The sequence below is a fragment of the Gekko japonicus genome, unplaced genomic scaffold, assembly GCF_001447785.1.
Source record: "Gekko japonicus isolate JY-2015 unplaced genomic scaffold, Gekko_japonicus_V1.1 scaffold36, whole genome shotgun sequence".
Lineage (NCBI taxonomy): Eukaryota > Metazoa > Chordata > Lepidosauria > Squamata > Gekkonidae > Gekko > Gekko japonicus.
The window spans coordinates 240,270-259,978 of NW_015164182.1; the positions used below are offsets into that span (position 1 = coordinate 240,270).

At 46.5% G+C, this 19,709-nt stretch overlaps 1 protein-coding gene across 1 annotated transcript in view; it reads right to left on the reverse strand.

The window, feature by feature from the left end:
• Positions 1–4,377: 4,377 nt before the first annotated feature.
• ZBTB8B (zinc finger and BTB domain containing 8B) overlaps positions 4,378–19,709 on the reverse strand; it is a 33,396-nt gene continuing 18,064 nt past the window's right edge. The window contains exons 5-8 of the mRNA XM_015408054.1: positions 19,398–19,472; positions 15,846–16,810; positions 10,297–10,466; positions 4,378–5,049 (exon numbers count right to left, since the gene is read on the reverse strand). Of these exons, the coding sequence (XP_015263540.1) occupies positions 4,717–5,049; positions 10,297–10,466; positions 15,846–16,810; positions 19,398–19,472 (1,543 nt within the window). The 3' untranslated portion in view covers positions 4,378–4,716. The remainder of the gene's footprint in view (positions 5,050–10,296; positions 10,467–15,845; positions 16,811–19,397; positions 19,473–19,709) is intronic.

The following is a 19,709-nucleotide window of genomic DNA, read 5'->3' on the forward strand; positions in this document are numbered from 1 at the left end:
TTGCATCCTGTTTGCTACTGCCCACTTCTCCAGAGTATTCAAGTCTTGTTGAATCTTAACTATCTTCTTGGGTGTCTGCTAATCCTCCCAATTTGGTATCATCAGCAAATTTAATGAGTAGCCCTTCATCCAGATTGATAAAAATATTGAAAAGTACCGGGCCCCAAACCAAGCCCTGTGGCACCCCACCGGACACCTTCCTTCAATCTGATGAAACGCCATTGGCCACCACTCTTTGGGTGTGGTCCTCTAACCAGTTCCCTATCCACCAAACTGTCCTGTAGTCCAGTCCACAGTCTTCCAGTTTCCCCATCAGAATGTCATGGGGAACCTTATCAAAAGCTTTACTGAAATCCAGGTAAATCACATCAACAGAGTTCCCATGATCCAGTAAGCTCGTCACACAATCAAAGAAGGACACCAGGTTGGTCTGATAAGATCTGTTGGGGACAAAACCATGCTGACTTCCCCGGATCACTAAGTGGTCTTTCAGATGCTTACAGATTGATCCCTTTAAAATCTGCTCTAATATCTTCCCAACAACAGAAATCAGACTGACTGACCTGTAGTTTCCCGGGTCATCCTTCTTCCCTTTCTTAAAGATCAGGATAACATTTGCTCTTCTCCAATCTTGTGGCACATCCCCAGTCTTCCAGGAGGCCTTGAAAATGATGGACACAGGCTCTGCACATTCATTAGACAGTTCTTTGAGCAGTCTTGGGTGCACACCATCTGGCCCAGGGGATTTGTATTCATCCAGTGCAGCCAGGTGCCTCTCCACAACCTCTCTGTCAAGGTCAACTGGACACTCAGGTGTCCTCCTATACCATCTCTAGATGGGCTTGAGGTCTTCTGGGAGGAAACAGAGGCAAAAAAGTCATTAAGCCTGTCTGCTTTTTCTCTGTCCTCCACCAGAGTTTCTCCTTCTACTCCCAAAAGCGGTCCAGTTGCCTCTTTTACCTTGCTTTTGCTTCTCACATACCTGTAGAAGTTTTTCTTATTGTAGCGAGCCCCCCTGGCCAGACCCAACTCATACTGAGCTTTGGTTTCCCTGATGGCTGATCTGCAGTACCTAGTAACTCTCGTATACTCCTCTTTAGAGGTCTGACCTTCCCTCCATTTCCCTCCATTTCCTTTTTCTCCCTTAGCTTATTCTGAAGCTCTCGGTTCATCCACATTGGTTTCTTGGAGCCCTTACCATGTTTCCGTCTTGCTGGAATAGTGAGGGTTTGAGCTTCCAAAAGCTCATGTTTGAGAAGAGCCCACCCTTCACTTGCTCCTTTCCCTTCCAGCACACTCCCCCACGGAATGACTCCCATCAAGCCTTTCCCTTCCAGCACACTCCCATCAAGTTGGCCCTACGAAAATCTAACCTAGGAGTCTATGAACTTCCTTGACCCCCCACAGCAACTGGAATTCAAGGAGGACATGGTCACTTCCTCCTAAGATCCCCACCACCTTCACCCCATCTACCAATTCTTCCCTGTTGATTAATATTAAGTCTAATATGGCCGAACTCCTTGTATCTTCCTTCACCATTTGAAAAAGGAAGTTGTCGGCCAGACAGGTCAGGAAGTTTCGTGATTCTTGTCGCTTTGTTGAGCCTGTCTCCCAGCACACATTGGGAAAGTTGAAGTCTCCCATAATTATAAGGTTCTGATGGTCTGGACACTCTACCAATCTGTTCAAGGAGGCCAGCATCCATTTCCTGTCCCTGGTCAGGCGGTCTGTAGCAGACTCCAACAACAATACCCTTTGTCCTACCTCCCCTTATTTTCACCCATATACTTTTCACGGGGCTGTCAACCCCATTCTCCAGAACTTCCTGACAATCTAGCCCTCTCTTCACATACAGCGCCACTCTACCTCCTCTTCTACCCTTCCGGTTTTTCTTGAACAACTCATCCCCATCCACTACCACACCCCAGTCATGAGAATCTTCCCACCAAGTCTCAGTGATTCCTATTATATCATAGCCCTCTGTTTGCAAGAGAATCTCTAACTCTTCCTTCTTATTGTCCATACTACAGGCATTGGTATATAGGCACTTGTAGCCTTGTACCTTTGTTTGACCTGTCCTACCCAGGTGGGCCCCCACTGTTTTCTCTTCTTCCTTGAAGTCCCCATGTTGATTGTCCCCTTTCCCTTGTGGCTTCAGTTTAAAACTCTCCTGATTAAGCTCTCCAGGTTCTTTCCAAACGTTTTCTTCCCTGACCTTGAGAGGTAAAGTCCATCATGTGGTAGAAGGCCTTCTCTAAGAAAACTTATCCTGTGGTCCCACAACCCAAAGCGCTCCTGCCAGCACCACCATCTCAGCCAACGATTCACCTCGAGTATGGTGTGTTCTCTTCGCACTCCTCTTCCTTTGACTGGAAGAAGAGAATTCCACCTGTGCCCCCAATGCCTTCAACTTCCTTCCAAGAGCTTCATAGTCCTCTTTAATTTTCGTGATGGTATTCGCGGCTGTGTCATTTGTCCCCAGATGAACCAACACAAACGGGTACTGATCAGTAGGTCGTATCAGTTTTGGCAGTCGGTCTGTAATATCCTGAATTCTGGCCCCCGGTAAGTAACACATCTCTTGGAGTAGGGGATCCAGCCTGGACACATTACGTTCCATACCCCTGAGCAGAGAGTCCTCGACAACCACCACTTTGTTTCCTTTCACTTCCTTGTGGCACCATGCCCTCTTCACTCCCTTTTCCAGGTCTTTGTGGCTCTCCTTCTACTTTTGTCTTGAGCTCCAGTGGACCAGAGTGTCGTCTTAGTCAATGTCTTTGGGTTTGTACTGTAGAACTGAGAGGAGGCTCAGGAGGGAGAACTACTCTTTCTGCTCCTTGACTTTCTTCTTCATGTTCTTGCAGAGTCCCCAAGCTCTTGTCAATAAAATCCTCCCCTTCCTTGATTTCCTGAAGGGTGGTGAACCTCTCCTGCAGGCTCTGAATGTTCTCCTCCAAAAGCCTGACCATCTTACACTTCTGTCAAGTGAAGTCCATCTTCTCTTCCAGGAGGAAAACAAACATGGCACACTCCAATGCAGGTGACTGGAAAGGGGCCTTCAGTCAACATCATTGCCATCCAAGTATATTCCAAGAGTACTCTGAGCAGAGTTTCGGGGCCCTGAGTAAGATCCTCAAGGCTCGTGCCTCTGACAAGGAGGAGCCTCTTGTTTCAAAAGGTCACTTCCTGCCAAGCAAGTCCAGACTACCTGCAAGCAGTGTTCCCTCTAAGCAGAGTTAGTGTGAGCTAGCTCAGTTTTCTAGCCTCCAGCTCACACATTTTTGTCTTAGCTCAGGAAGGATGGCTCCAGAGCAAACTAATTTACGCAGTAGCCAAATTGCTCGCTCACAACTTTAATGCCAGTAGCTCGCAAAGTAGAATGTTTGCTCACAAGACTCCACAGCTTAGAGGGAGCATTGCCTGCAAGCCCTACAAAAATGGCTTACTAAAAAGTTCAAGGCAGTAGGAAGAGTAAATGAGATGACTCAATAAAGGAAGCCACGAGGGCCTTCAGTTTGCAAGACCTGAGGAAAGCTGTTAATGATAGGATGTTTTGGAGGTCACGAATCCATAGGATCACCATAAGTTGGAAGCAACTTGATGGCACTTAACACAGAAGACACAGTTTATAAATGACCCAGGTGGGTTTTGACAAGCTGAATTATTCTTATTATTCCTCTTACTTACAGGAACAAATTCATGTTTAGTTTTTAAGCTTTATGAACTATTATTCACTGGGCCAATACATCCGGAAGTTTGATGGCCTAAAGACTGGGCAAATGTGCCCGGCTAGAATCATGAGAAATTCAATAGCAGAATTCTATTGAATAATTTAATATTGATTTAAATATTTCTCTGGTTATAGCAACACACTGGAAAAAGGTCAGTATTGCCATCCAGAAGTGAGGGATTTTATAAAACATGGACTGTGGCTTTATCAGCAAAACTGACATTTGACCACAAAACTCAAAGCAGTCATGTCCAGAATACTGATGTAACTTTTCTGTTATTGTGCTGCTTTGCTCTTGTTTAAGTACACTGTCTACTTATTTTTAAAAAATCATAAATATTTCTATACCTTTATATGATTGCATATGGGAGGGAAGATGGTATAGTATAGCCCAATCTTGTCAGATCATGGAAGCTGAGGAGGGCCAGTACTTACCACCAAGGAAGGCTCTGCAGGGGAAGGCCATGGCAGACCACCTCCCTCTGCTTCTCACTTGCCTTGAAAGCCCCTTGCTGGGCTCTCCATAAATCAGCTGCAACTAGACAGCACATATGTATGTATATGATTGCATGGGAGAAAAATAAACTCACGCTTGCAAAAGCTTTAATAGAGTAACTTACAATGAAGTTGTCAACTTTATTTGGTGCTGCTCCCCTTCCCCAACATTGAAAAAAACCTTGAGAAGAGACCCATTTAGGCTATATCAAAAGTTGTCACTATCGCAGTTCAGCAATAAATTGTTCATACATGATTCCATCTCGGGATGGATATTTTTTTTCTTATGCAACAAAATATTGATACTTGGGAGTAACTAAATTCAAAGGAGACACACAGCATGTCCATAAATGCATGCAAATTGAGACTGAGTCATAGAAAGCCTATATAATAGATGGTGTGTTAACCACGGGCTGGTTGGGAGTCTATGGTCAAGACAAAAGGAAGGGGCAACAAAAAAAGGCAGGAGCTTTCAATCAGTTCATTCATAACTAGCTAACTTTTGGTTTTATATCTTTTTCCTCTGCTTCATCATCGCTGTCATCGACTTGCTGGATGACCAAGTCAGTTGACCCGTCCTCAACGATCTCGATGTCTGACTTGTTGTCTTCCCCATAATTCCAGCTCGATTCCTTGTCTTCTTCCAGAGGGAACTCAGGTGGTGGTTCTGTGTCCAGGTCAATCCGGATGCTGTCAATGCCTGCTTCCGACAGACATTCATTGCAAAGTCTGTACCGTCTCGTCCCTTCCTGGACCACCTGCCCGGTCATTTCAGTCACATGACGCTTGCATTTTCGGCAGATGGGTTTGCAAGCTTGGTGGATCTGCAAAGGTTGAAAGGGTTATCTTTGGTCATTGCTCTAAAGCAAAAAAGCAAAACACTTTTTTTTACATGTAACAGCCATCTCAATATCAAGATACTTAAAACTTCACTCAGCTTGGTTTGATGAAAAGAAAAATCTAAGAAGAAGGACGCCCCTTTGGTTAGAAGAATTATTTTGAGATGGACACCCACAATGTCTTCATCAAGACTAGCCAAGTTAGGACACAAAAACAAGGATGGGTACTAGACCTTGGAAGAAGTTCTTGTACTTCAACAGTGTCTGTTCAATGTATAATTCTGTATACTGATATTGTGTGGGTCAGTTTTAAATTGCACCTGGTGTAAAGGATGAGGTTGGATAAACGGGGTCCCTGATTCAAATCTCATCTCTGCCTCAAACTCTCAAGGTCAGGTGGGTGGTAAATTTCCAGCTTGAGGGCTTCAAGTTGGATGCCATCCCTTTTCTCCCAACTTTGCTGCTCTTAATGGAATTCAGCCCTAAACCAGTTGAACAATTTCAGGGGAGCATCACTCTGCTAAACTGATGCTCCTGACAAGCAGCCTGGAGCTTGGATGAAAAGCTCCTGAGGGCTAGATGTGGCTCATGGGCTATCATCTGTTCACCTGTGTTTTTGGTAGCCTTAGGCTATGGTCAGACGGCCCGATATAGTTGCTGTTTCCTTACGGATTCAATGGGCTGGGTCACACAGGCACCTGTTCCCCAGTCGTACTCACCCTGTCATATGACAAGTTGGATGCAGAGTAAACAGCCACCGGAGAAAGTCTGGTGCTTATGGATGTCAGCACATCCATCCCATGTTTCTGGATGTCTGAAATCCCCTCTTATGAAGTCAAGCTGTTTAGGAAGTCTGAACCTTCCCTTCTGTTTCTGCCTCCTTTTTTTTTTCTTAGATCGCATCCCTGATGAATATACAGTAGAGGTGAAGAATAGATTCAAGGGTCTGGATTTGATAGAGAGAGTGCCTGAAGAACTATGGAAGGAGGTTCGTGACATTGTACAGGAGGCAGCAATCACCACCATCCCAAAGAAAAAGAAATGCAAGAAAGCAAAGTGGCTTTCTGATGAGGCTTTACAAATAAGCAGAGGAAAGAAGGAAAGCAAAAGGCAAAGGCAAAAAGGAAAGATTTACCCAACTGAATGCAGATTTCCAGAGAACAGCAAGGAGAGATAAGGAGGCCTTCCTGAATGAACAGTGCAAAGTAATAGAAGAAAACAATAGAATGGGAAGGACTAGAGATCTCTTCAAGAAAATTGGAGAAATCAAGGGAGCGTTCCATGCAAAGATGGCCATGATAAAGGACAAAAACGGTAGGGAACTAACAGAAGCAGAAGAGATTAGGAAAAGATGGCAAGAATACACAGAAGAACTATACAAGAAAGACCTCGATGTCCTTGACAACCACGATGGTATAATCACTGACCTCGAGCCAGACATCCTGGAATGTGAAGTTAAATGGGCCTTAGAAAGCATTACTAACAACAAAGCTAGTGGAGGTGATGGTATCCCAGCTGAGCTATTCAAAGTCTTAGAAGAGGATGCTGTTAAAGTTCTGCACTCCATTTGCCAGCAAATTTGGAAAACGCAACAGTGGCCACAGGATTGGAAAAGATCAGTATACATTCCAATCCCAAAGAAGGGCAACGCCAAGGAATGTTCAAACTATCGCACAATTGCACTCATATCACACGCTAGCAAGGTCATGCTCAAGATCCTACAAGCTAGGCTTCAACAGTACGTGGATAGAGAACTACCAGAAGTACAAGCTGGGTTTCGAAGAGGTAGAGGAACGAGAGATCATATTGCCAACATTCGCTGGATTATGGAGAAAGCAAGAGAGTACCAGAAAAATATCTACTTCTGCTTCATTGACTATGCTAAAGCCTTTGACTGTGTGGATCACAACAAACTATGGCAGGTCCTTAAAGAGATGGGAGTACCAGACCACCTCACATGTCTCTTGAGAAACCTGTATAAGGGCCAAGAAGCGACAGTTAGAACCGGATACGGAACAACTGATTGGTTCAGCATAGGAAAAGGAGTACGACAAGGATGTATACTGTCACCTTGCTTATTTAATATATATGCAGAGTACATCATGCGAAATGCTGGCCTGGATGAATCACAAGCGGGAATTAAGATTGCTGGGGAAAAGATCAACAACCTCAGATATGCAGACGATACCACTCTAATGGCAGAAAGTGAAGAGGACCTAAAGAGCCTCTTGCTCAGGGTAAAAGAGGAGAGCGCAAAAGTGGGCTTGAAGCTCAACATCAAAAAAACTAAGATCATGGCATCCGGCCCCATCACTCCTTGGCAAATAGAAGGGGAAGTCGTGGAAGTAGTGACAGACTTCACGTTCCTGGGATCCCAGATCACCGCAGACTGTGACAGCAGCCATGAAATTAAAAGATGCCTGCTCCTTGGGAGGAAAGCGATGGCGAACCTAAATAGCATGATAAAAAGTAGAGACATCACCCTGCCAACAAAAGTCCGCATGATCAAAGCAATGGTATTCCCAGTAGTCATGTATGGCTGCGAGAGTTGGACTATAAGGAAGGCCGAGCGCCAAAGAATAGATTCTTTTGAACTATGGTGCTGGAGAAGACTCTTGAGAGTCCCTTGGACTGCAAGAAGATCAAATGAGTCAATCCTAAAAGAAATCAACCCTGACTGTTCCCTGGAAGGCCAGATAATGAAACTGAAGCTCAAATACTTTGGCCACCAAATGAGAAGGGAGCACTCACTGGAGAAGACCCTGATGCTGGGAAAGATTGAAGGTCAAAGAAGACGGGGACGGCAAAGGATGAGATGGTTAGACAGTGTCATCGATGCAACGAACATGAAAATTGAGCCAACTACAGAAAACGGCGGAAGACAAGAGGGCCTGGCGGGAGTAGGTCCATGGGGTCGCGAAGAGTCGGAGTCGACTGTGCAACTGAACAACAACAAGTGATGTTCAGATAAGTACATAATCGCCCCTGGCCCAGTAGTCATTCTGGATCGGGAGTCCCCAGGGGAGTTGTTTTCGAGTGACAAATTCCCCCCAACCCCTCTCTCCTGTTTCTGTATCAGAATCTGAGAGCATCCCATGATTGGCATGAGGGTAAATGCACTAAAGTCAATGGGACTACTCTCATGTAAATCTGCACACACACCCCGGTGTATTCCATGGAAGAGAGGCAAAGGGAAGAAGACTTAGAGGGGCCAGAGTACTTGGCAGAGAAATTATAGTGCTGTCAAAAAGGAGCCAGAACTTTGGACACATGCTTATGCACATGGGTGAAAGACAAAACATGTCTTAGTCATGTGGCTGGCATGACTAAACACCAAGGTGCACGGAACACTGTTACCTTCCCACTGAAGTGGTACCTATTTATCTACTTGCAATTTCTTGCTTTCGAACTGCTAGGTTGGCAGGAGCTGGAACTAGATGTGGGAGCTCACTCCGTCATGCGGCACACTAGGGTCTCGAACTGCTGAACTACCAACCTTCCACAGCCTGCATTTCAGCGTCTTAACCACTTGAGCCACCACAGTTCCTCTGAGTTAATTACTGAATAGTAAACATACAAATTAAATAGGAACAGTCAGATGTTTGCTTCTCAGCCTGTGTTCCTGAATTTAAGCTTAAAAAATTAGTTGTTTCAATAACTCATAGCAAGCTACTGTTGTGATATACACTAGACAGGCAGAAGGCATTAATTGCTAAATTAAGCAATTCACTGAGTAATTAACTACATAGATCAGTACACAATTTCTTTAGATCACTGTAACCAGACATCTTTCAGTAACAGAAATGGAACTATATGGTATGGGGTAATTTTAATTATGGTATTGTGTTTATATTAGTAGGCATTTTATAGGTTTTTATTTAAAAAAAATAGTTTCAGCACATAATAAGAGCCTGCTGGATCAGTGCAGTGGTCCATCTAGCCCAGCATCCTGTTTCACACATTGGCTAACCAGTTACTCGGGAGAGCCAGCAACAGGGCATAGAGGCCAAACTCCCCTGATGTTGCCTCCTGGCACTGGGATTCAGAGGCTAACTGCCTCTGAATGTGGAGGTTCCCTTTAGATGTCATGGCTAGTAGCCACTAATGAATCATGAATTTATGGGTGCTAAATAACTCACTTTCAATCCACTTCATTGCACTTTTCAAAAGGATTGTACTGTGTGAAATGGCAAAATCCACTTACAAATGGTCACTGAAGTGGATTGAAACTGCATTATTTAGCATGTGTGAAAACACCAAAAAACACCCCTTTTTAAAGTCATGTATGCTTGTGACCATCACTACATCCTGCCAGCAAATTCCACATTTTAAGCACTCATTGAGTAAAGAAGTAAAATACAGTATAGTGAATATAAAAATGTAAGCAGATCCATGCTGCATTAGACCAAAGACCCAGCAAGTGGACAGTCAGAGAGTCAAACTAGGAATGGAAAGACACGGATTTCAGCTATGGATGGCCTTGGGCCAACTGCTCCCTTTCAACAGAAGCTACCTCAAAGAGTTCTTGTCAGGATAAAATGGAAGACGGAAGAATCCTGATAGCCTTGAAGGAAGGGTAGGAGAAAAGAATTATAAACAAACTTTGGTTTTAGTATACTCTGTTGTTGCTTAGCCCTTGAGATGCTCCAGACTAGAAATCCAGCAAAAATAATAATATAGGGCAATGATCCAGCCAAAGTAAAATCAAGCTCTGCTAATTTCAAAATTTTGCTCGTGATTAACCCCCCCCCCCCCCCCGAATTCAAAAGGCTTAACTTTGATTGAATCATGCCCGTAATTTATTAACATTTACAATTTACGTAGGCTTTACCTCAGTGCCCTTTGAGAAACAAGCTCTTTGGGAAGCTGATCTGGATGGCTGCCAGCTCCAATTTGGGAAAAAACTAGAGATCTGTGGGGGGTGAAGCCTGAGGAGGGCAGAGTTTGGGGAGGGGAAGGACTTCAATAGGGTACAATATCATAGAGTCCACCTTTCAGTGGTCATTTTCTCCAGGGGAACTGATCTCTGTTGCCCAGAGATCAGTTCTAATAGCAGGGGATCTCCAGCCAGCACCTGGAGGCTGGCAACCCTAGTAAGCTGCCTAGAAGCTTAGTGACAGCATCAAGTGGAGTCTCCTGACTGAGGTCACTGTGAATGTTTCTGAACATCACGCTTGCTTATTAGTGTACAAAGAGGGCTGTGGCTCAATGACTATGATGGAAAATACATACTGTCCGAAAGTGGCTGCTCAAGTGGTCCAGCCTGCTAAACCGCTTTCCGCATGCTTCGCAGGGGTAAGGCCGTTCTCCCGTGTGGCAGCGAAGGTGGCGCTTCAGGTCTGCTTTCCGTTTCACCACATGAGTGCAAAAGGGGCACTTGAATCTCATCCTGGGCAGATCATCTGTTTGGAAGAACAAGTCCTGGTAAAAAAGGGAAAAACTGTACCTTCTCTGAATATAAACACCAACTGACCAGGCCTGCATACCCAATGCTTAAAAAAAAAAAACAAAGTTATGCAACTAGAATGAATTATACAGATTAGACAAATGTGCAAATATTTATTCAGCATAATTCTGCTTCTGCTACTTGTGGCAAGCTGCAAAAGCCCATTAAGAGGAGAAGAAGAGATTGGATTTATATCCTGCCCTTCACTACCCAAAAGAGTCTTATTGCAGTTTACGAATTCCTTTCTTTTCACCTCCCCACAACAGACACCCTGTGAGGTAGGTGGGCCTGAGAGAGCTTTTTCGAGAACTGCTCGTGAGATATCAGCTCTGAAAGAACTTGTAACTGACCCAAGGTCACACCAGCAGCTGCATGTGGAGGAGTGGGGAATCAAACCCGGTTCTCCCAGATTAGAGTCCGCGTTCCTAAACACTACACCAAAGTTAACACTGATGTCCTGCCCACAGGACCCCTTGGCCAGTCCCCAGCATGGGGCTTTCAAGCCCCTCTGCATCTTTACAGATGACTGATTTGTTCTTGGGGGCAGCTGAGAAGTTTGCACGCAGTATTACTACGTTTTGTGCTTGCACAATGCAGTTGTAGAATGCAAACAGCTCTATGATCAAAATGTCACAAGCTCACCACAGGTGTGTGCCTCTACTAGGGTTGCCAGATCTGGGCTGGGAAATTCTTCGAGACTCGTGGGGGTGGAGCCTGGGGAGGGACCTCAGCAAGGTATTATGCCTTGGAGTCCACCTTCCAAAGCAGCCATTTTCTCCAGGGGAACTGATCTCTATAGCCTGGAGATCTGTTGTGATTCCGGGAGATCTCCAGTCACCATCTGGAGGTTGGCAATCCTAGCCTCTACCCTGAGTTCCCTGGACATTTCAATGACCACAGGGCAGGGAGAAGTCTGTTTCCTTTGGTGCTGGCTTTGCAGAAGGAGACTACAAGACCCATCCCACTAGTGCTATAACACCTTTTGCAAAAGCCCCACTAGAAATAAAGCAAGGCCCACAACACCCCCCCCTCTCAGTCTTCTGGCACTGCATGAAGATATGGTAGGGTTGCCAACCCTAAGTTAGGAAATTCCTGGAAATTTTGGGTTGGAGCTTGGGGAAAGTGGGACCTTAGGGCAATCTAATGACACAGAATCCACCCTCCAAAGCAGGCATTTTCTTCAGCAGCACTGATCTCTGTCATCTGTGGATCAGTTATAGCTTCAAAAGCTCTCCAGACCCCACCTGGGGGTTGGCAACCCAAGGATAGAGGCAGGATTGCTCCATCTCCTGCAGGGCTCTGGAGGCCAAGAATGGGCAGAGCTTCAAATAGCTTCCCCCTTCCTCAGTGCTGCCAAAGGCACCACTGGGGAAGACAGAAGCAGAAGCAACTGAAGATTAAATCAGATTACAAAATCCTTGTGTCCCCCTCACATGTCTGCCATGGGTCCTGTCAATGGGTGTGCTCTGAATGTTCATGTTTGGAATTTAATTCCCAGGCAAGGACTTGCATAAGCCTCCCCTCCCACACTGTTGTCCCAACCAGAAAGTCCCCCTGAGAGCCACTACTCTCCATATGGGAACAAATCCTGAATTGGGGAAAATTTTGCACACGTATCCAATGATTCATATTGGGAAATTCACGTGTACTGATGGGCTACAAGTATGTTTCCCCAAAACAATGGCTTTGTGGAGCTGTTTCAGGTTGGAAAAATTATTCAGGGTTGCAAGCCCAGTTCTGGCAACTGGCCAGAGCTTTTGAGGAGCAAGAACATATACATTGGCATTGCTCCAATGTCACTTCTGGCACAAAACCATAAGAAGAAGAAGAGGAGGAGGAGGAGGAGGAGATTGGATTTATACCCCACCCTTCACTACCCAAAGGAGTCTCAGAGCGGCTTACAAACTCCTTCCCCTTCCCCTCCCCACAACAGACACCCTGTGAGGTGGGTGGGGCTAAGAGAGCTCGGACAGAAACTGCTCTTTTTCAAGGACAGCCCTTATCAGAACTACGGCTTGCCCAAGGTCATCCAGCAGGTGCAAGTGGAGGAGTGGGGAATCAAACCCAGTTCTCCCAGATTAGAATCCGTGCACTTAACCACTACACCAAACTGGCTCCAAAATGGTAAGTGATGTCATCTTATCAGGGCAATGCTCTTGGATTGACTGGAACGCTATCATTTTACTCAAGTGAGAGACCTGGCAGCCCTTGGTTGGGGGAAAGCTTAAGCTCCCCTCCCCATGGTCCCAATCTGAACAGGGCCCACATGTGCCCGTGGAATTGAGTTTGAGTACAGAACTCCCAGAGCACACCTGTTGACAGGTCCTTTGGCAGGCATGTTGGGACCTTAGTAACAAGCGAATCCACATCATGCTGCTGCTTCCTGCAAAAGCCTCAAGCAAATGGAAACACCAGAACCCAACCTCCCCCCCTTTCCAGTTATTTTTTATGGCATAGAAAACTGGGAGAAGAGGCCGGGGCAATCAATGCAAATAACAGCTGGATAGTAAGGTCTATTGCTACTTCATCCATGCATTCAAATGTAGTCAGGAAGGTATCCACATCACCCTCTGGGCCAAGATTAGTCAGCTGGAATAGTGGCAGGTATGTAGCTGGGCCACTCTCTCTTGGGGCAGGGTCAGAGCCAGATTCAAAGCCCTAGAGTAAATCCCTGAGAAAAGAGCCCTGTGACTCCTGTTGCTGAATTATATCTCGGAGAACCTTCTCCTGATGCTCCACAAACCACTGGCCAAACTGGGCCAATTCCATCATGGGCCATGAAGCAGGCTGAATGGCTTGGGCTTCAATTGGTACAGCAGTAGCTGCTCGCTTTTCAGAGGGAAGCCAGACCTTGCTGTTGGGTTGGTAAGGTAAGAAAGGGTGGATCACCAAACAGGCTTGGGTCACAGTGCCTGCATTCTCCACCAGTTTGCCAGGTCCTGGTCCACAGCTATTGTACATCAGGATCCAACATGTATGAAGCCATTTCCTGTGTCCTCAAACCAAAGGGAGTGCAGGGTTAAGAAGCCCCCTACTCCACCTCCTCACAGTAGTGGACTCTAATCTGGAGAACCGTGTTTGATTCCCCACTCCACCACATGCAGCCAGCTGGGTGACCTTGGGACAGTCACAGTTCTCTCAGAGCTGTTCTCTCGAGAGCAGTTCTCTCAGAACTCTCTCAGCCCCACCTATCTCACATGGTGTCTGTTGTGTGGAGAGGAAGAGAAGGAGATTGTAAGCTGCTTTGAGACTCTGAGTGAAGGACAGAGTATAAATCCAATATCTTCTTCTACACCCTCCTTAGCCTCTTCCCTCAAGCCTTTTAAAGGCTCTAGCCTTGCCTGGGGCATGCCCAGTACCTATACCCAGAAACCCTAGGGGGGCATGCCCATGAAAAACCAATGGCTGCCTTGTAACAACCTCCTCCAGCCACCCCCCTTTCCTACCCAAAGGGTGGAACCACAAGAGAAGGGACTGTCTGACTTTGAAAGGTCCAGCCACCGCTGATCAGCTGGCTGAGGTGTGGCTCTTTAGCACATGTGTCTATGGCCCCACCAGACCTGGTGGGTACAACCTTTGGTGCCAGGAAGTGCCCTAGATGATTTGCATATATTCAATGTTTTAATTGATTAATAAAAGCATTTCAGTTGGCACTGTCCCCCTCCCTCCAACAGAAGACAAAGATAAGAAACAGAACACAAAGGAAACTGTTCCTAAATCAGTTTTAAAATAAATCCGTTTTGTACAGTTGTAACAACCATGTACACTTTTAAACAATATGCAACACTGAGAAAGTGTAACACACTAAAGGTAGTATTGCAAATTTATGAGGCAATAAAACATTTCTAGAGGGAGCAAGAAGCACAAATAGACTCCAAATAATTTATTTTGCTCTTCAACAATGGAATATATCTGTTTTCGGAAGTCTTCCCTTTTCAATTTGTGCAAGGAGCTTACCCATCTCCCACAATCACTGCAGCTTCTTCAAGAACCCGTAACAAGGAATCAGGGAAAAGGCTTGTTCCAATGCAATAATTTTTGGAACAGAAAACACAAAACTGAGGATGTAAGTACAAATTCTGTCCATGTTAGGACTTGGGTATTAATTATTTACTTGATTTAGAAAATGTATACGCCATCCCTCCAAACCTGGTTGTATGTCTCTAGAGACTGTACATGATTGAACTGATGAAGGAACGATTGATCTAGAATTTCTCTTTTTAAAAAAAATTATAAATTCTCTTCCCCATACAAACATTGATAAAGAGTGCTAAACGCTCAAAAATGCATTAGGTTGGATCCCATGAAAAAGATCATGGAAGGACTTGGTACAAGAAATCACACCCCTGTACTGTGTTGTTCATGAGGGTCCCAACAAAGGATTTTCCAGATGAGCAGCAGGCAGCTGGGGGAAGAAGGTGGAGAAGGCTGATGAGAGCTACCGTGGGCACCCAAAGGTTCCACCTGCCTTCCCGTATGACCCTGATCAAAACAAAATATCATAACAAAATAAATCTTGGTGTTACCCTGAATCTATAGTAATTAAAGAAACAGCCTGCCTGTTCATCTGTCCATTTGCGGCAGGCACAACACATCAGAAAATAAAACTAGGAAACTCAATATTAGCTAGGAGCTTCAGGATGGTTCTGGGGCCAAAAATGAAAGGTATGGGAATATCCTAACCCAGATTATCTCAAGACAACCCCCCCCCCCTGTTCCAATGGAAGCTAAGGGTCTCTGTTCTAGGCAGGCATAACTCATCAGAAAATAATGCTACGTGTTTAAAAACTGGCCACCAACCCCAGATTGATGATGGAAGTTGCAGTCCAAAAAATGAAGGGAATTGGAATACCCTGATGCAGGTTATCTTCACGATAGGCAACATGCTCAGCAAGTTTGCTTCAGTCTTGCAGAAAGGTGAGTCCGAGATGATACAATGCTTTTTACAGTGCTCAGGTTTCCCTGCACCCCTAGTGGCTGCAACCAGAACTGCATTAAAGGTAACAAATGGAAAGGTATTTGGCTGGATGCCGCATGAGGGGTCCTCCAACTGACTTGGGTCCTGGGGATTTTGTCACCCTAGTCCCTCCCCTGCAGCCCTGGGAATGCTCTGCTTCACCAAGTCCTTCCATAAGCCTTTCTCCTGGATCCAAACCACTGGGACCATAAAACTACATCTTGTGCACAGTGGAATTACAAGCTAAGATGGTTCTGGGTGTTTTTTAGTGCACATAATATTTAGCCCATGCAAGTCATCATTACTGGTAACTATTTTTAATTATACAATAACCATCTGTCAGTGAAAAACAGGCCTGCACTAAAGGTATAGCCTTACCGTCGGCCCAGCTCCCCATTACGCCCAATACTGAGTGCATGCTGGGATATTGCTCATCCCCCTTGGGTGATTTCACCTTGCCGGCAGAATGGGGGGATTCGTGCTCTTGCTGTGGCATTGCCAAGCCTCTCGGGAGGGCATCAGATCCCTGACTGTACTGGTAGCCACTGTGACCAGAATCCCCTTCCGAGTCAATCTGGACGTCCTCTTCCGAGGCAGGAACGTGGCTTGCAGGCTCTGAAGCATGCTCTTCCAGTTTGCTCGATTTATAGTGAGGGATGTCCGCGGGCTGTGGCAATCCTATGTGCTTGCTGCTTTTCTTCATGGAATCTTGCCATTGCTCTTGCTTGGACAGCTGCTGGGCATTCCGCTGAGCAGATGGGTAATAGCTATAACTGCTCCACGAATTCCCACTGACTATACATGTCCCTTGATCTGGGCTTAAGTGCACATGGGGCGGGCTGCTCTCCACTTTCCAGCCACCACCCCCGTAGAGGCACAAATGTTCCACACCATTTGAGTTCACTTCCTTGTCTGAGAGGCTGAAATAGCGATCCTTTTCCTTCTCGCTGATGTCCAAGGAAGATTTAATGAACGTCTTACAAACGCTAATGACATCGGTCATTTGCAGGTAGCTGGCAGCCGACATGACCTCGATCACATTTTGTCCAGTAAGGGAGAGTTTGCCCGAATACACAAAATCCAGGATAACGGAAAATGTTTCAGGAGAAAAGGCCTGGAAGGTGGCTGTTGTGGGTTGGCTGGCTTCTTTAGAGCACTGGGAAAGGAGCATTTTGAAGTAGCCACTGCTGGCAAAAAGCACATTCCGATGGGCTTTGAAGACTTTCCCCTCAACCAAAATGCTGCAGTCACAGAATAGGTCCTGCCTGCGCTGCTCATTTAACTGCTGCAGGAGGTGGAACTGGTGGGAAGAAATCTCCATGCTCAAACGGGGATGAAGTCCTCTAGAAAAAGAGAACAAATTGTCTCCATTTTCTACATACAACAATATTGGGGGGGGGAGGTTTTAATATTAAAGATGTTAATTTAAAAGAAACATTAAGGCTGCAATCCTAACACTCTCCTGGGAATAAGAGCTATTGAGTGGGTCGTACTTTTGAGTAGACTGACTTCAGATTGCTCCCTAAGGCACTTGTGACAGGCTGCAATCTCAAACATGTTAAGACAGAAGGAAAGGCCACACATGGTATGAAGACACTTGAAGTCTTTCCCAGTTTTATTGGGAGCTTCGTTTTTAAAAGGATGCTTAACCTTTTTCCTGCAAAGATGTTTTTCATGATCAATAACCTCTTCTCCCTAACAGAAACGATATATGGGCTATCTTTCTTCCTATGCAGGGGAAAACAGGTGCATCTGTGGGAATCCTTATAGGAGAAACAAGCCACGGGGCAAGAGTTAAGCCCCTGAACCACCACCCCAGCTATGGTTCCATCCAAATTTGGAGCCTCCACCAGCTACAGTATATTAAAAAGAGAGAGTCACTTCAAGTATCTCCCATGCCATGCCTCTTTTGGTCCTTATCCTCTTGAATTTCATGAGATGTACTTTGGAATGAGCTGAATCTGGCCTGCAGGAAGGCGGACAACACTGGGTGCTGGTTTAACACATGGCAGCTTTGTGCACTCACAGCAAATGAAAGATTTGCAACCCGCTTCATGATTAGGTGTGTGCAAAGGGACATCAGAAAGTGCTGCCACTCCTTCCACTAAGGAGAAAAGCTTTGTTGGAAGAAAGGAAGCAATTCAGCACCTTGGTGGACCCTATCCAAGAGCTGAATCAATCACCATGGTCAGGTAGTCCGGCCTGAGCCCAGGAATGGCAAGTCTGTGTTGTTAGTGTCATGAAAACTTGTTTCTCTGGCTGCTTCCACAACGTAACAAATTTCCATGTAGCTCTCATTGCTCTTGAAAATAAGAGGTATTCCCAGGGGTGATGGAGTGCCTACATGGCATTTTTGCCCTTCCTTTCCTTGGCCCTCCATGCCCACCATTCCCCACCCCATGCCACTAGAGGGCTTATTTAAAAACTGGCAATTGCTAGATTGCTATAGCGCACTAAAAACTGTAATATTTTGCCATGATTTATTCGCTCCTATTTACTCCCAGTATTCATTTTAAAGAATAAGTCTCTATGCCTTTTGGCTGGGTGACAAAAAGGGCTAGAGTCATTTTTAAAAAATGAAAGCTGGGAAATTCAGAGTAGTACTGCAAAGCAAAAGAACCTGCCATAATGTTATTGCTATAGCAGCACAGCAATTCCTGATTTAAAAAAAAGCCCTCTAGTGGTGCAGGGACTGTGTGAGATGGCAGCTAGGTGGTGGGACTGATGCAATGAATATTGTGCCAATGAGTTGGAACGGGAAATGAGCACCTTCCCATCCACCAGATGTGCAAAGGGGCTTTGACAACAATTACCCCCAAAAGGTCTTATCAAACCAAGTTTGGGAAAGACTGCATAAAAGCAAGAGAAAACCTGGGAAGTGGATGATTAGGGGACAACATTGTGCAAATGCTCCCAAAGAACCTTGCTCTGGTCTGGCTGCCAAACCAGAGCATAACCTCTGTGTGGAAGCAACCACGGTTTAGTAACATCTCCCTATTTCAAACCTTGTGGCTGTAAACTCAAGGTTTTTGAGGCCCTGAGACCAATGCGCCCTCTAAGATGTGGAGTCCTGTGAGCAAAAATGCTACTTTCTGAGCTACTGACCTTAAAGTTGTGAGCGAGCAATTTGGCTGCTACTTGAATTAGTTTGCTCTAGAGCCATCCTTCCCAAGCGAAGACAAAAATGTCTCAGCCAGAGGCTAAAAAACTGTGAGCTGGCACACACTGACTCAGCTTAGTGGGAACACTGCCTGAGACAAATTACCAGTTCTCACAAGTGGTGTGTTGTGGGGGGAATGCACGGATAGATCTGAATCACTGGTGCAGGCAAACAACAGCTAGTGCACAGGTAATTTGAAGCAGCAGGTTTTCCCTCAAGTTTCTCCCCGACAAATTTTGCACTAAGCACACAGTCCGTGCCAAGTTCTGCCCGTGTCAGCAGAGGAACAGCAACTTTTTCACCGTCCTCAAACTGTCACATCGAAAAGAATCATCACAAGGTTTGTGATCGGAAAAGTCCCCGATTCAGAATTCCCTCCGGTCTCCGCAGCCCTGTCCAGCTAATCAGGCCCGCGTTACTAATTCACAGGACACATTTCACCCTGCGACTGGCAAGCCAGGCTGGTTGTCGGAGAGGCATAATGGCTGATCGTGCCTCCGCTCTCTGCGGGCAGCCTAGCTCCCAGACGATCCCCGCCTCCGGGGGGGCAAGCGATGGCTCCGCGCCCCTGACGATGGCATCCGGTCCTCCCGGAGGCCCGAGCGGCGTGGCGAACTTGCTGGCAGGCCCAGCGCTTCCAGGGGCTAGGGGCGGCCGAGGCGCGGAGCCCGCGGGCGTCCCCCCGGGGCGGATTCCGACGGCCCGTCTCCGCCCCCTCCGAAGATGCGCCGCCAGGCGGAGAGGGCCAGGTGGCCGTCCCGAGAGGCTACGTTCCCGGGCTGCTGCTCGGCTTCGGCGCACTGGCCGCATTGGCAGGGGGCGCACTCGCTTTCTGGCGCGCCCGGCTAGAATTGGACGCTCAGCCGTCGGGAGCCAGGGACGCCTGCCGGCGCCCAGCACGCCCGCCGAGTCCCGGGGGAGGGCTCCGGCTGCCTGGCCTCGGGAGGGCGCCGGTGCCGCAGTGCCCGCCCGCGCCCCGGCTCCCCCCTCCGCCCTTTGTGCCAGCCCTGCCTTCCTCGCCCGCCCGCCTGCCCGCCTGCCTACCCGCTTTTTGTCGCGGCTCTCCGAGTGCCGCGCCCGCG